The 15,571-nt window shown below is 39.9% G+C and overlaps 1 protein-coding gene across 1 annotated transcript in view; it reads left to right on the top strand.

Annotated features, from left to right (window-relative positions):
- The first annotated feature begins 314 nt into the window (after positions 1 to 314).
- Positions 315 to 15,571, top strand: part of ndufb9 (NADH:ubiquinone oxidoreductase subunit B9) — a 17,421-nt gene continuing 2,164 nt past the window's right edge. The window contains exons 1-3 of the mRNA XM_043688567.1: positions 315 to 460; positions 9,217 to 9,409; positions 13,172 to 13,285. Of these exons, the coding sequence (XP_043544502.1) occupies positions 375 to 460; positions 9,217 to 9,409; positions 13,172 to 13,285 (393 nt within the window). The 5' untranslated portion in view covers positions 315 to 374. The remainder of the gene's footprint in view (positions 461 to 9,216; positions 9,410 to 13,171; positions 13,286 to 15,571) is intronic.

Genomic DNA, 15,571 nt, shown 5'->3' with positions numbered 1-15,571 from the left:
AAGGATAAAATATATACATCTTTCATCACTAAGGGAATCAAACGTTATGGGGAAATGGGCATGGAGTTGAAAATTATCAGACCAGCCATTATACCATTGAATGGCGCAGCAGAACCGATAGATTTAATTACCTATGGTTTATGGTCTATATTCAGTGAATGGAAGAAACCTCCTCGCTTTTGACTGACTTTAAATGTTCCCACAGGTGGCTTTGTGTCGGTGGCAAATGTAATCTTCCGCCTTCCGGTCGTTGCCCCATTTGCCGACTGGCTACGATCCTCCACGTTCCCATGATCGCCTTCGGCACTGGCTGTTCGCAGTCCTCCAATTTCCCAGGGTTCTCCGGAAGGTGACGGGAAAGGACAGATGAAACAATGGCTGCTTATTTGACTCACCAGCAAAAAGTGCTTCGGCTTTACAAACGGGCTCTGCGACACTTGGAATCCTGGTGCATTTTCAGGTCTGGTCTTCTTCTCACGGGGATTGAGTGTCAGAGAGACCAGAGGAGTTGACAAGATATATAGTCAGGACTTTTGATCGTTAATTCTTCATCGCTTGGTGTTGAAATGCAATATCCAGATATTTTGTTTGAATGTTACATGTAACTGAACTCATGCAATATTCGACAAATGCACGATTTTTGAAACTACGTTGACACCTTTATTCATTAGATTGCAAACTGTCAGGAGAAAATGTTGCTGGATGCTGGGAGATGGAAACCGAAAACGGTACAAACACTGCAAAACTGGCAGTATCTGTGGAGCGAAAGAAAGAGAGGAGTTGTTTGGTTGTTTGGAATAGTATTTTGATCAAGAGAAACATAAACTCAAATTCTGTCTTTTTGTATAGAATCTGCCTAGCATTCTGTTACTTCCAGCTTTAGTTCCAACAGCCTGACATCATTACAATTCTTTAATTTAAAGTATTAATGTAAATTTGAAACTATGAAACATTTTTCTGTATGAAAGCAGAAATTATTGGAGAAACTCCGGTCTAGGAACATCTATTGAGAGAAAGCAGAGTTAAGTTTTGGGTCCAGTAACTCTCCCTCAGAAACATTTTGCCATCTTCACCATTCCAACATTATAGAATGTACAGATTGCATGTAGGTGTGGCCATTTGGTCACTCAAGACATTCGATTTGTTAAATAATATCAGTTGTGACAAAATAATGTGATCTCAACTGTACCTAGCTTTTTCTCATAACCTCTGCACTCCCTTTTTAGTTGAACTCTCCCTTAAAAATACTCAGTGACCTAACCTCCGCTGCTGCCAGGGGAAGATAATTTCACAGAGTTTCAAATCCCAAGAGAGGAAAAAAATCTTTTAATGTCTGTTTTGAAGAGCAGGCCCCTTACTTTTAAAATGTGGCCCTAGACTTAATCTCTATCACAAGAGGTGGTACATCCTTTTCGAATCTATAGTGCAGGCGCCCTCAGGATTTTTTATCAAATGGAAATTCAGTGCAAAAAGAAAGAACAACTTGGTTGATCTTTGTCTTACTATTCTACCTTGCCAAATCTAAAGAACATGGCTGCTGGACTGGATCTGCAGCAGACGATGAAAGTACTAATACAATGGAAAATTCTAAAATAGAACAAAGAACTGCAGATGTTGGAGATTTGAAACAAAAACAGAAATTGCTGGCAACACTCAGCACATTTGGCAGCATTTGTGAGGAGAAAGCAGAGGTCTTGTGAAGAGTCACCAGACTCAAAACATTAACTTTGCTCTCTCCCTACAGGTGCTGAGTTTCATCAGCAATTTCTAAAGTTAGGAAAAATATACTTAATGTCATCTTCACCAATCTGGCTGCCAGAGATGCATTTGTCCATGACAGTATCAGTAGAATTGACCCTTGCACAATCCAGGTAAAGACTTAATCCTATATTCACAATGAAGATACCCGCCATTATGTTGTATGCCACCAGCGCCTTGTTAAATGGGATGATTGACTTTAAACAGATCTAGCAGTTCAAGATTGGGCATGCATGAGGTGCTGTGTGCCATTAGAAGCAGCAGAATTGTGCTGCAACTTAATCTGCAACCTCAAAGCCTAGCATATTCCCCAGTCTATCAGTACTGTCAAGCCAGGGGATCAATTATAGTTCAATGAAGAGTGCAAAAAGGCATGCCAGGAGCAGTACCAGCCATATGCAAAACTGAGGTGTCAACCTCATGAACCTATACTCAGTGCACTTGTGTGCCAACCAACATAAGCAGCAAATGATATGGGTAAGTAATTCCACAACAATCCGATCTGATCTAAAGTATGCAATCCCACCACAGACAGTCATAAATGGTGATCAACTATTAAACAACTCATTGGAGAAAGAGACTCCACAAGTATTCTCATCCTCCATGATGGTGGAGCCCAACAAATCACTGCAACAAATAAGAGTGAAGCATTTATAACAATCTTCATCCAAAAAATAACAAGTGGGTGACCCATCTCAACCTCCTCCAGAGGTTCCCAGCATCTCTGATCTCATTCTTTAACCACTTACATTCATATAATGTCAAGAAATGGCTGAGGGCAATGGTTACAGCAAAGGCTATGGCCCACAACAATATCCCAGCAACAGTACTGAAGACCTTTGCTCCAGAACCTGTTGCAGTACACTTTATTCCTCAAAAATATGTCCTGGGCACTAACACCTTCAACTGTTTCACCAATGACCTTCAATCCATCATACTTTAGCAGTTCTCAGATATTGAAGCAACTCTTGTTCAATGCAGCAAGACTAGACAATATCCAGATTTGTTAGGTGAAAGTGAGATGCTGGAGATCAGAGTCAAGAGTGGTGTTGGAAAAGCACAGCAGGTCAGGCAGCTTCCAAGGAGCAGGAGAATCGACATTTCAGGCATAAGCCCTTCATCAAGATTACTGATGAAGGGCTTATGCCCAAAATGTTGATGCTCCTGCACCTCAGATGCTGTTTGACCTGCCGTGCCTTTCCACACCATGGTCTCGACTCAATTTTGAGATTTGGGCTGACAAGTGACAGTTGACATTTGTACCACATGAGTGCTAGCTGATGACCATCTCCAACACGATTTTAAAAGTCTAACAGGAAACGACAATATAAATGAAGGAAGAACATTCCCAATGACCCTGAAAAATTGTGACCATAGTTCTGGATAAGAATGTGGAGGAGACCAGTTAGTACTGAGATGAGGATTTCTTCACTCAAAGAATGGTGAGCTTGTGAAATTCTGTGCCATAGAAAGCTGTTGAGACCAAGACATTGACTCTTTTCAAGAAGAGTTAGATTTAGTTTTTGGGGATAAAGAAACCAAAGGGAATGGGGAGGGGGAAAGCAGAATAGTACATAGAGTTGGATGATCAGTCATAATCATACTGAATGGTAGGGTAGGCTTCAAGGGCCAAATGGCATACTCCTGTTCCTACTTTCTACAGTTAAGAGAGAATCTAACTATTGTTGTGGTTCTGTTCGCCAAGCTGGAAGTTTTTGTTGCAAACGTTTCGTCCCCTGGCTAGGCGACATCATCAGTGCTTGGGAGCCTCCTGCGAAGCGCTTCTTTGATGTTTCCTCCGGTGTTTATAGTGGTCTGTCCCTGCCGCTTCCGGTTGTCAGTTTCAGCTGTCCGCTGTAGTGGTTGGTATATTGGGTCCAGGTCGATGTGTTTGTTGATGGAGTTTGTGGATGAATGCCATGCCTCTAGGAATTCCCTGGCTGTTCTCTGTCTGGCTTGCCCTATGATAGTAGTGTTGTCCCAGTCGAATTAAATGCCTAAAACTAGGGGGCATGCATTCAAGGTGAGAGGGGGAAAGCTCAAAGGAGATAGAATCATAAAATCCTTAACAGTGTGCAAACAGGCCATTTGGCCCAACAAGTCCAATCTGACCCTCCAAAGAGTAACCCACCCAGACCCTATTATTCTACATTTACCTCAGACTAATGCACCTAACTTACACATCCCTGAACACAATGGGCAATTTAGTACGGCTAATTGCCCTAACCTGCACATCTTTGGATTGTAGGAGGAAACCAGAGCACCCAGAGGAAAGTCACGCAGACACGGGGAGAATGTGCAAACTCCAGTCAGACAGTCACCCGAGGCTGGAATCAAACCCAGATCCTTGGTGCTGTGAGGCAGCAGTGCTAACCACTGAGCCAGAGAGTGGTAGGAGTCTGGAATGCACTGTTAGAGGTGGTGGTGGAGGCAGATAGGGCATTTAAGAAACTTTTACATCGGCACATGAATATGCAAGGAATGGAGGGATATGGACCAAGGGCAGGCAGAGGGAATTAGTTTAATTTGGCATTGTGTTCGGTGCAACATCATTGGCTGTACTGTTCTAGGTTCTATATTATATGGACGAGTTAGACCGAAGGGTCTGTTTCTATGCTGTATAACTCTATGACTCTAATATCCTTGAGCTCAGATTCAGCTTTCAGCCTTGAACTTATTAGTTTTTCTTTTATGTTTCTCCTCCATGCTCTCCCTGCATTGATATTAACTCTTCCTCCTTGCAGTCTCCGACACATTAATATCGTGTATGACACAATTTACTTGACCTCTTCAAATTCTAGCCTCCATATTACTTCCCCTCATATTGAGCTCTGCAGCCATTTCCCTCTCACTCAGACAGGTCCAGGGCTCCCTTGGTATGATGTAACTCAGTTGCCAGCATTTCCACATCCGGAGTCAGACGATTGTGGCTTTGAGTCCCCCTCCAATGAGCACATACGACATAATCCAGGCACGTATTAAAGTGGTGCATTGCAGGTGTTGTGCATGTCAGCGCTGTTATCTTTAGGATGAGATGCCCATCCCTCTCCTGGACCAACATCAACCACTACCTAAAGCAGGTGTTACTATCTCATTGTTGTTTTTGGGATCCTCCTGTGCATAGACTGACTGCCTTTCCCTCACTTGTGACTACACTTCTTGAATTGGTTGTTAAAGTGCCTTGGGATATCTTGAGGTCAAGAAGAGTGCACTACCAATGCAAGTCTTTTGTTTAAAATGTCAACAGGCCTGTAAATAAAACGTGATTCAAGCAGCAATACTTTGTCTTTGTAAGTCGCAACTTAGTCCCATGAGCTGACAGACAAAATTTATCACGGAGCATTGATTCCAGTAAATCTCCTTTGGAGATCTCATTTCACACAGGCTAAAGAGTGGAGCTTTTCTCAATCTAGTTAACAACTCCTGCAGTCAGCAGTGAACAGCTCTGCCTCTTGTCTCTGAGGTTATATAATCAGACCATGGAGTTATCAAAACCCATAGCCTCGGGCCAGCCTGATGAAGGAATTTGGCCGGAAACATTGACTTTACTGCTCCTGGATGTTATCTGACCTGCTGTGCTCTTCCAGCTTCACATCTATTAACTGAGATTTCATAAGGGATGACTTGACATGATTGAGGAGTGGTGCTGGTGAGTGGGTTTAGTTAAGGTGGTTTTTTTCCAGGGGTTGGTCAGCGTGAGAGGGGGCTGCTGTCCATATACTGTGAGCAGGGCAGTATTACAGGAGGACAGTGTAATACAACTGTAGATGTGTACTGCACATATAATCTTCAAAGTACTCTCCTGTTGTGATGGGCTTTGAATCTACAGAACCTAGGCCATTGCAGAAACAAACAGCCTGGGGCACTGGGAAATGCCCTTATTATGAGATGATCCCATTAAAACCAGGACGGTCTGATCTGTCTTTCCCTGCAGTCAACTGAGCCTCTTCTGTTGCAGTGGTACAGCTAAATTACTTCCAGCCAAATGCTACTGGCATCTTCATGTATGAGCTAACAGGATTCTTGACCACCGGACGGTGCTTTGGTTGCCACATCTTCCTTTTGGGTAGGGACCTATAGGGACTGTTTGGTCAACTGGTAGAGAGAAACCACCTGGTGGTCTAAAAACATTATAGCTTTTCTGTTTATTGCATTATAGTAACCAGGTACCAGTGAGTTAGTGGGATAGATATTGTTACAGAGGCTGGGGAGGGGGAGCGGGGGGGGTACCTAGATGGTAGGTCTTAAAACCTTCAAGATAAAGAGCTCTTCTGCCTTTCCCCATCTAAGTCCTTAGGACATCGGCATTTATCAACAGGCAACATGAATTCGACTGGGACAACACTATTATCATAGGGCAAGCCAGACAGAGAACAGCCAGGGAATTCCTAGAGGCATGGCATTCATCCACAAACTCCATCAACAAACACATCGACCTGGACCCAATATACCAACCACTACAGCGGACAGCTGAAACTGACAACCGGAAGTGGCAGGGACAGACCACTATAAACACCGGAGGAAACATCAAAGAAGCGCTTCGCAGGAGGCTCCCAAGCACTGATGATGTCGCCTAGCCAGGGGACGAAACGTTTGCAACAAAAACTTCCAGCTCGGCGAACAGAACCACAACAACGAGCACCCGAGCTACAAATCTTCGCACAAACTTTGAGAATCTAACTATCACACTTTGACATTCAGTGGCATTCACGTCATTAACTTGCCCACTATCAACATCATGAGGTTAACAACTGACCAGAAATTTAATTGGACTCACTATATAAACACAGTGGCTACAAGAGCAGGTTAGCAGCTAGGAATACTGCAGCAAGTAACTCACCACCTCACTTGTCAAAACCAATCCACCATCTACGAGGTTCAAGTCAGAAGTCTGATTGAATATTTCCATTTACCTGGATGAATGCAGCTTCAGCAACACTCAGAAAGCTTGACACCATCCAGGACAAAGAAGTCACTTGATTGGCATCACATCTACAAGCATCAACTCCCTTCCACACCAATGTTGATTAGCAGCAATGTCCATCAACTGTAAGATGCACAGCGGAAATTCACCAAGACTCCTAACACAGCACCTTCTGAACCAAGTAAAGGACAAGGGTAGCAGATATCTGGGCATACTACAGCAAGTTCACCTCCAAGCCACTCACTATCTAGTCTTGGAAATACATCGCCATTTCTTCAGTGTCACTTGGTCAGTATTCTGGAAGTGCATCCATAACAGCATTGTGTATCTATCTAGACCAAATGGACAACTGTGGTTTAAGAAGTGAGCTCTCCACTAGCTTTTGAGGGCAAATCAGGATGGGTGACAAATACTGGCTCAGCCAGTTAAGCCTACAGCCCATGAATATGTATTTTAAAAGAAAAAGTAAATTCAGTGTTAGCATGAAAGTGAATTACTGTTATTTCTTCTTACCGACTTTTATGAAACATATTTCTTTTACTCAAACTAACATTGACACTATTACTCATTCACTGGGTACTTTGTAAAGTTATCAAATCCTGAAAGTTTATTTTATATGCTTGCGTAATGTGCCAATGTTAGCTGGATTAATTGCACATCCAGTTGCTCTGAGAAGATGCCTTGAACCAGTGGAATTTTTTGACTATGCCAAAGAGTTCCACAATTTTGACTTGGAATTGAATATGATTTGGACATAATCACCAGGTTCATTTCCAGGGCGGAGCTCCTTTGTTGATCTAGATGTTGGAGGTTGCAGGTCTTGGAGGTGGTGTTGAAATAATTTTGAGATGCTGTCATACATCCTGTACATAATACATACGTTGTGGATGGATTAAAATTGAGTTTGATGATAAACATCGACCGTAGTGTTCTAAATGCTGTTATGCTTTTTTTGACTACTACCACAGTTGTATGCAGGAGAAAGTAAGGACTGCAGATGTTGGAGATCAGAGTCGAGAGTGTCATGCTGGAAAAGCACAGCAGGTCAGGCAGCATCCGAAGAGCAGGAAACTCGAAATTTCAGGCATAAGCTCTTCATCAGGAAACTTATTGATGAAGGGCTTATGCCCGAAACATTGATTCTACTGCTCCTCAGATGCTGCCTGATCTGCTGTGCTTTTCCAGCACCACACTCTTGACTGCAATTTTATGCAGCCAAGCAATTGATGAGTAATCCATCACACTTCTGACTAAAACTTTATCGTTGGTGAGAACACATAGAGGCATTGGTTGCAGAGTAATAGGCTCTACCCTGTTTACATGTTCTTGGATCTGGCTAGTCCAATAAATTATTAGTTAGCTGGGATGTGTGGATGTGTAATTAGGCATTCTCTTATAGGCAGTAACTGCTGACAGCTTGTTTAGCATGATTTTTAACCACCATTTGTCATGGCAAACCTGGATGTTGATACCCACTTCTTTATCAGAGCAGTTGTGAATGGAGTGAAATAGTATGCAATTGTCAACATAAAGCCCTCCTTCTAAACTTGTGCTGAAATGAAGTCATTGATAATGCTTGGATTAAGTGGAGACATTCTTCCATTGTTGGATGTTACCTCCAAGATTTTGTTGTTTCTTATGAAATGGCCATTTCATTTTCCCCTCAAATCACAAAAAACAGTTCATAGAATTGTGTATAAATGGATGGACCCATAAGATCAAAAGACATAGGAGCAGATTTTTAGGCCATTCAGCCCATCGAGTTTGCTCCACCATTCAATTATGGCTAATAAGTTTCTCAACCCCATTCTTCTGTCTTCTTCCCTTTGACAGCTCTTTGTTTTAATATTCTGAATTACTAGCTTGGGTTCTTAATCCTGAATTATAACATTTTGGATAGGGGTAGGAGTCCGTTTGGTCGCTTTGTGTATTGAGCAGTGATGCATGGTAGCCTCTTGTGAGGATGAAGCAGCATTTAAATCAGGAACTTATTTGAGGATCACTTTTATTTTTGGGTTGGACCTTAATAAATGTGATGAAGTTTCACTAAAATTTCTATTGACTGCAGTTTTCTGAACAGAACCAGACTGTACTTGTGATGTTCTGTGGAGTAAAAATAACTTTCTTCAAATTCTAGAAATTCAATAAAGTTTTTCAATTAAAACTTGACTAAGTACAGATCTTTCAAATGTACGACTTTTTATTTTGGTAAAAGAAAGAAACATATTATTAGAGACTAAAGAAAAAGCTTTTTTGGACCAAATCATGTTATTTTTGTCATATCTTTACTATCTATTGTGATCGACAATGGCATGCTAGTTTTGACCATTTTGCCTTCCAGTGCTATCTGGAGAAGGAACCTTTTAGGTAACTGAAACAGCCAAAAAAAAATCACAATAGTAATACTTGATTACATCCACTACCATTTTAGAATGCAAAATCGCTGGAATGAATTATAAAATACTTTGCCTTGATTAACACAAAATACTTCTACCAGTAGTTTGGACTGTTTGTTTACTTTTATTCCTAATTAGAGACAAGTATCGTTTTTATGCCTGCATGCTACGAGCAAGGTTTGATGAACATAAAGATGAAAAGGACATGGTGAAGGCTACTAAGCTGCTGAAAGCTGGTGAGGAAGAATTCTGGGCAACGCAGCATTCTCAGCCCTATATCTTCCCTGATTCACCAGGAGGCACATCTTACGAGAGATACGATTGCTACAAGGTATGATGTGAAATCTATGCAATATAAAACTAATATTTATCTATATTAAGTCCTTAATATTCTATGTGTTTTTAGAGTGAAATAAGGTAGAACCTAATTGTCTACACTCACAAAAAGACCATATTCGAAAATGAGACAGATTGGGCGAGACATAGAGAGAGAAAAAGAACTCCTGTTTTTCTAACTTCACTTTTCAAATTAGTTGAATTTTGAAATGAAGTAAGGGCACAAATAAGAAAGAAGGAAAGGAATCGCATTGAATGAACTTGTGCAGCTCTTGTCATCAGTGGTGTGGTCAGTAGTGATGTTAGCAGCCTTTCATCATGATGGACATTGATTATACTTTAGTGAGAAACTTCAATGTCCTTGCCACCCTTGGTGCTTTCTTCACGTAGTGGGTCATAAAGAACAGTTTTGCTTGCCCGTATTTGACCCAGTATATCGAAACCTCATGAGATTCAGAGTTGATGTTGAGGACATTCAGGGCAACCTTCTTTAGACTGTGTACCTCTGTACTGCCATATCCAAGGATAGTTATGGTGATATCTGGGACTCTACTAGTGTGTAAAGCATGATTCTGAGAGTCAGACTTTAGTAAATAGTATCTTTGACCAATCTGTAGGAGAACTCACCCAATTTTGACCCAGTTCCCAGATGTTAGTAAGGAATATTTTGCAAAGGCTACTTAAGTATTACACATGTTTAAAGATTCAAGACACATGGTTAAAAGAACAATCCATCAATTTCAAATACATGCCTTTATAGTACATGGAACTGGAAGAATTCCTCTATTCCATATAAGTTTTGACATAGCTGTGGCTTCAATTCTTGGTTGTGAAAATTTGTTAGTCTCTTCCTTGATTGATTTATATAAGTGAGCATAAACCTTCTCAACTTCAAATAACCCCTTAAGGGTTTTAACCAAATACTTCTGGTCTGGGTCTTTTACTGAACTGCTTAAACTAATGTTATCTATTTTTAATAATTCTAAACTATCTAATGTCTTTCTCAGTAGAAGTTGAATATGTAAAGCAATTACCCGTAAAAACCTTGCAGAATTGCCTAAACTGAAACACAAACATAAACTTTATTTCCCCCGAGCTATGATTATTTTCCTCAAGCTCAAAGAAAATTCCAGAATCTTCTGTCTGAAAACATAATGCATTACAATGTTTACTTGCTCATAAACTCTCCCAATGTCAGGTCTCATAGTGGAGGCAGTAATGCAGAAACTTGAACAAGCTGCCTTCTCATCTATCCAACCCAAACTTTGGGTCTGCTACCTGTTGGCACCTTTGTCATCACAAAACGGAACAAATTAGAGGAAAATTACAACACCATCAACAATTTCCTGACAGGCATAAAATTCACAAAAGAGGAGGAGAACAACAACAGACTCCCATTTCTAGACGTGACAGTTGAAGGTACAGTTAACAGAGATCTTCAAACCAACATCTACAGAAAAACAACACACATAGACCAAATACTTAACTTCAGAAGTAATCATCCCAACACCCACAAACGGAGCTGCATCAAGACATTATTTCAATGAGCTACATCACACTGCAGCACCCAAGAACTACAAAAAGCAGAAGAAAAATATCTATACAATGTTTTCAAGAAAAACGGTACCCAGTAAACACAATCTGCCAATTCCTCAGAAACAAACCCAAACAAGCAGACACAAAACAATCAAAAACTATAGCTACATTACCTTACCAAAGATGTATCAGAAATGACTTCCAGACTACTCAGACCCCTTGGCATCATGGTAGCCCAAAACCTACAACACACTTAAACAGCAACTAATGAACCTCAAGGATCCATTAGATACTACCAGCAAAACTAACGTCATTTACAAGACACCATGTAAGAACTGTAAAAAACACTACATTGGATAAACCAGCAGGAAACTTGCCACCAGGATACATGAACACCAGTTGGCCACCAAAAGACACGACCCACTATCACTAGTTTCCATACATACAGACAAAGCAGGGACATACCATCCGCACTTCACTGAAGACTCTCACTGATGATATTACCAAGTGCGGTAACGAAAAGTCTGAAAATGAACCTTCCAGCTCAGTGAGCTAACTTACATACTTACCATCAACCTGAGCTACAAATCTTCTCAAAAATCACTAAAGAAAATCCCATTACTGTCCACAAGTCTTTCTCAGACTAATTTAAAAGACCTCGCCCTGATTACAAAAATACTTGCAAGTTAATCATTAAACCTCTTTCAGGCATGCAAATAAAAACCACTAATTGAAATTCAAAAATCCAAACTCAAAAATAAAAAATATAAATCTCACAGCTTACATCATTCAGATAAGGATGGAGAATTTCCTTCCCTAAAGGTCATTAGTGAAGGAGGTGAGTTTTTAATGACAATCTACAATCTTTCATTGTCACATTACTGAGACAATTCAGTTGCAGATTTGTTAGTTGAATTTAAGCTTCACAAGCTGCTGTGGGAGATTTGAAGCTGTATCCCCAGATTCATAACCTCTTAGTCCATTATATTACCACTATGATACTGCCTTCATTTTGTAATCATCATGAGTTCCACAGGCAACTTATTGTGTTGACCTAATGCATTTCATTTAACCCGAGTCTCCTTTTATTGTCTTTTCAAGGATTAGAGCTGTTCTCCCAGAACAATCCAAACTCCCATGAGCTACTAAGCTGAAGACTACGGGCAGGCTTAGCTCTTTTCTTTCGTACCCATTGAGAGTATCATCTGTCCCAGCACCCTCTATTTTAAGTTCCTAATTTGTTTTACACATCTATCTTAATACTTTTTTATTGTTAATAGCACCACTTAATTCTCTTAATAAAGTCTGAGAGGAAGTACTCATTTAATCTATGAATCCTTCAATTGGGATTTTCTAACCTGTCTTAGGACTCTAAGTCTTTGATGACCTTCTGACATTTTTCCAATTGCCATCAGAATCCGCCTCTCCAATAAAGTTTTGGCAGGTCTGTTTTTTTTTTCAACTGTTTTCAGAGTGAAACTCAGTCCTCTATCAGTATTTGCAAATACATGCTTCCGAGAGGGTTTGTTGGAGGATGATCAGATTTATTTAAATCTCTTTACAGCTTGGTCATATTGATGTTAATTATCAAATGCTATTGATTCATTGGCATTTTCTAGCTCAGCAGATAACTGGAATTGTCCAATCTTCATGTTTACTACCAACTATTCTTGATCTATCTGGGGCTTGGTGACTTTTCCTGATTATTGAGCTATTTGAAGTTAAAAAAACCACACAATATCAGGTTTATATGGAATCATTAGCTTTCGAAACACTGCTTCTTAATCAGGTGATGAAGAAGCAGTACTTCAAAAGCTACTGATTCCAAATAAACCTGTTGGACTATAACCTGGAGTGGACTATAACCTGATTTTTAACTTTGTCCACTCCAGTCCAACACTGGCACCTCCACATCAGAGCTACTTGAAGGTTGAGAAGCAGTCTGAAGTCTTAGTGCTTTAGGTTTGTAATGGAACATCATACAGTGTTATCAGCAAGACTGAAGTTTAGAGTTGACCTTTAATTGAAGTACTGCACTTAGTTCTGTCATGCTTTGACATATCTAATGGATGACTTGAAGATTGCTCATCTCAACTTATTCCCTGACCTTGATACTGTTTTACTAATGGATGGAAATCAAACTATATTTTATTGTGCTGAAGTGGTTTTTCAAATTGAGTTTTTAATTTTATTTTGAAATGTTTTTCTCTACTTCTCCTAGACACCAGAATTTTATTTGGATTATTGGCATCCATCTGAAAAGGCAATGTATCCAGATTATTTTGCCAAGCGAGAGCAATGGAAGAAGCTGCGTCTCATGAGTTGGGAGAAAGAGGTGGGTATGAGTTGATGGTGTAAACCAATGTAACCAATTGTTTCATTGACTTGCTTTCCATTCACTTAAAATCATTTCATTGAGAAAGCACAATCATGGCATCTTATAGAACTCTGTAGCATTGTGAGACTACTAAATCATCAGTACAATCAAACATATTAACAGCAAGATATTGCAGTTATTGTACAAAAGGCAACCAGTATTTGTAAAGAAATTATCATCACAATTTCTTTTATTATTACATTCCAATTTGAAAATATGCAAAGTTTCACATGGATAAATGCTGTCATTTTTTTGGGATGTAGAATTCTTTGTCATAAATCTGTAAAGAATTTCTTAAATTCTTTTCAAAAGAAAATTGGATGGTAGATTATAAGATCGGAATATTCAAGAGTATGATGTGCAAACTATAGAGTTGAATTAGAAGAGGCAACTTGTCAGAGAGGAGAAACAAACAGCATAGAATTTGTGTTGTGATACTTTCTTCCTGGCTTATTACCTTAACAAAATTATTTCCAAATATTCTGGTGAAGAGATTATAATGAAGCTATAAAATGACAGGTTATGTGAGTAGGCAAAGATTTAGCAGATGCAATATAATTAGGAAAATTGCACAATTTGGCAGGAAAAAAATCAAAAATTTAAATGGTAAGAGATTGCAGTGGTACGAGGGATTCAGGTGTTCTTGTGAATGATTTGCAAAATCATTCCTATTCACACACAGGAAGTAATTTAAAAGGCCGTTCCTAGATTATTGAGTACAAGAATAGCAAGGTTATGCTTCAGTTATGTAAGGCATTAGTGACACCACATCTACTGTGTACAGTCACCAGACTTATCTCTGAAACAATGGCTAATGTTGGGAGGAAAAGTTAAGACACATTAGGATTGGATTCACTAGAGTTTTAGTAAGATGTAACTTGTTTGAAGTGCAAAATCCTGAGGGGTCTTGACAGGTGCATGTGGAAAAGATGCTTCAGTTGTGGGAGAATCTAGAACAAGGGGGTCCCTTTTTTTATAAATGAGGTGCCATGCAATTAAGACAAATGAGAAGACATTTCTCAGGGCCATGGGTCTTTGCAACTCTCTTCCTCAAAAACTGTTGGAACAAGAGTCCTTGAATATTGTCAGGGTAGAGGTAGATTGGGATATGGGGTAAATGGTTATCAGGAGTAGATGGGAATCTTAGATCAGAAATCATAAAGTGCATAGATCAGAAAGCCATGAATTTTAATAGTTTCAGTAGTTTGTTGAATTAAAGTTTTTTAAAAAAAACGTTTTATAAAAAAGGTCAACATCATCTTTGCAGTGTAGGTTTTCTACCTTGTCTTAATGGTGGAAGTGCTACTGACTGAAACACAACTGAGAAATATGGAATTTTATATAACTGTTGGTTGCAATATAGTAACCTCCCCATTTACATCTTTCCCTTTTGTGTTTGAGTGAGTGGGAGTGAACACCTGCTTCTTCTCCCTTCACTGCACAGAAATGTAGATGGTAGGACAAAGATATATGCATTCCAATGTACTTGTTGAAGTGTAGAACAATGAGAGGCAACTCATTGAAACATAAAATTCTCAGGACAGTTGAGTAGATGCAGGAAGGTTGTTTCCCCTTGTGGGGAGATGCATGATCTCAGAATAAAGGGTTGGCCATTTAAGACAGATAAGGAGAGATTTCTCTGAATGTAGTGAATCTATGGAATTCCTTAAAGCAAGAGTGGCTGGACCATTAAGTACAATCAAACCTGAAGTAGATTTTTAATCAGTGAGGGAATGAAGATCTGTCATAATCTTGTTAAATGACAGAACAGACTTGATGGGGAAAATAGCCTCCTTCCGCTCCTGCATCTTATGGTCATTACAAAACTCTCCATAGTACTGTTTGATATTCCAGTGCATATCATTGTACAGACATTAACAATTGTATAAGTACTGAAAACTGACGTCATAGAGATGTACAGCATGGAAACAGACCCTTCGGTCCAACCCATCCATGTCAACCAGATATCCCAACCCAATCTAGTCCCACCTGTCAGCACCCGGCCCATATCCCTCCAAACCCTTCCTATTCATATACCCATCCAAATGCCTCTCAAATGTTGCAATTGTACCAGCCTCCACCACATCCTCTGGCAGCTCATTCCATACATGTACCACCCTCTATGTGAAAAGGATGCCCCTTAGGTCTCTTTTGTATCTTTCCCATCTCACCCTAAACCTATGCCCTCTAGTTCTGGACTCCCCGACCCCAGAGAAAAGACTTTGCCTATTTATCCTATCCATG

Source organism: Chiloscyllium plagiosum, chromosome 4 (genome assembly GCF_004010195.1).
Source record: "Chiloscyllium plagiosum isolate BGI_BamShark_2017 chromosome 4, ASM401019v2, whole genome shotgun sequence".
In the NCBI taxonomy this organism is placed as follows: Eukaryota; Metazoa; Chordata; class Chondrichthyes; order Orectolobiformes; family Hemiscylliidae; genus Chiloscyllium; species Chiloscyllium plagiosum.
The sequence above is the reverse complement of the archived record's forward strand: the minus strand, read 5'-3'. Positions and strand labels throughout refer to the sequence as shown.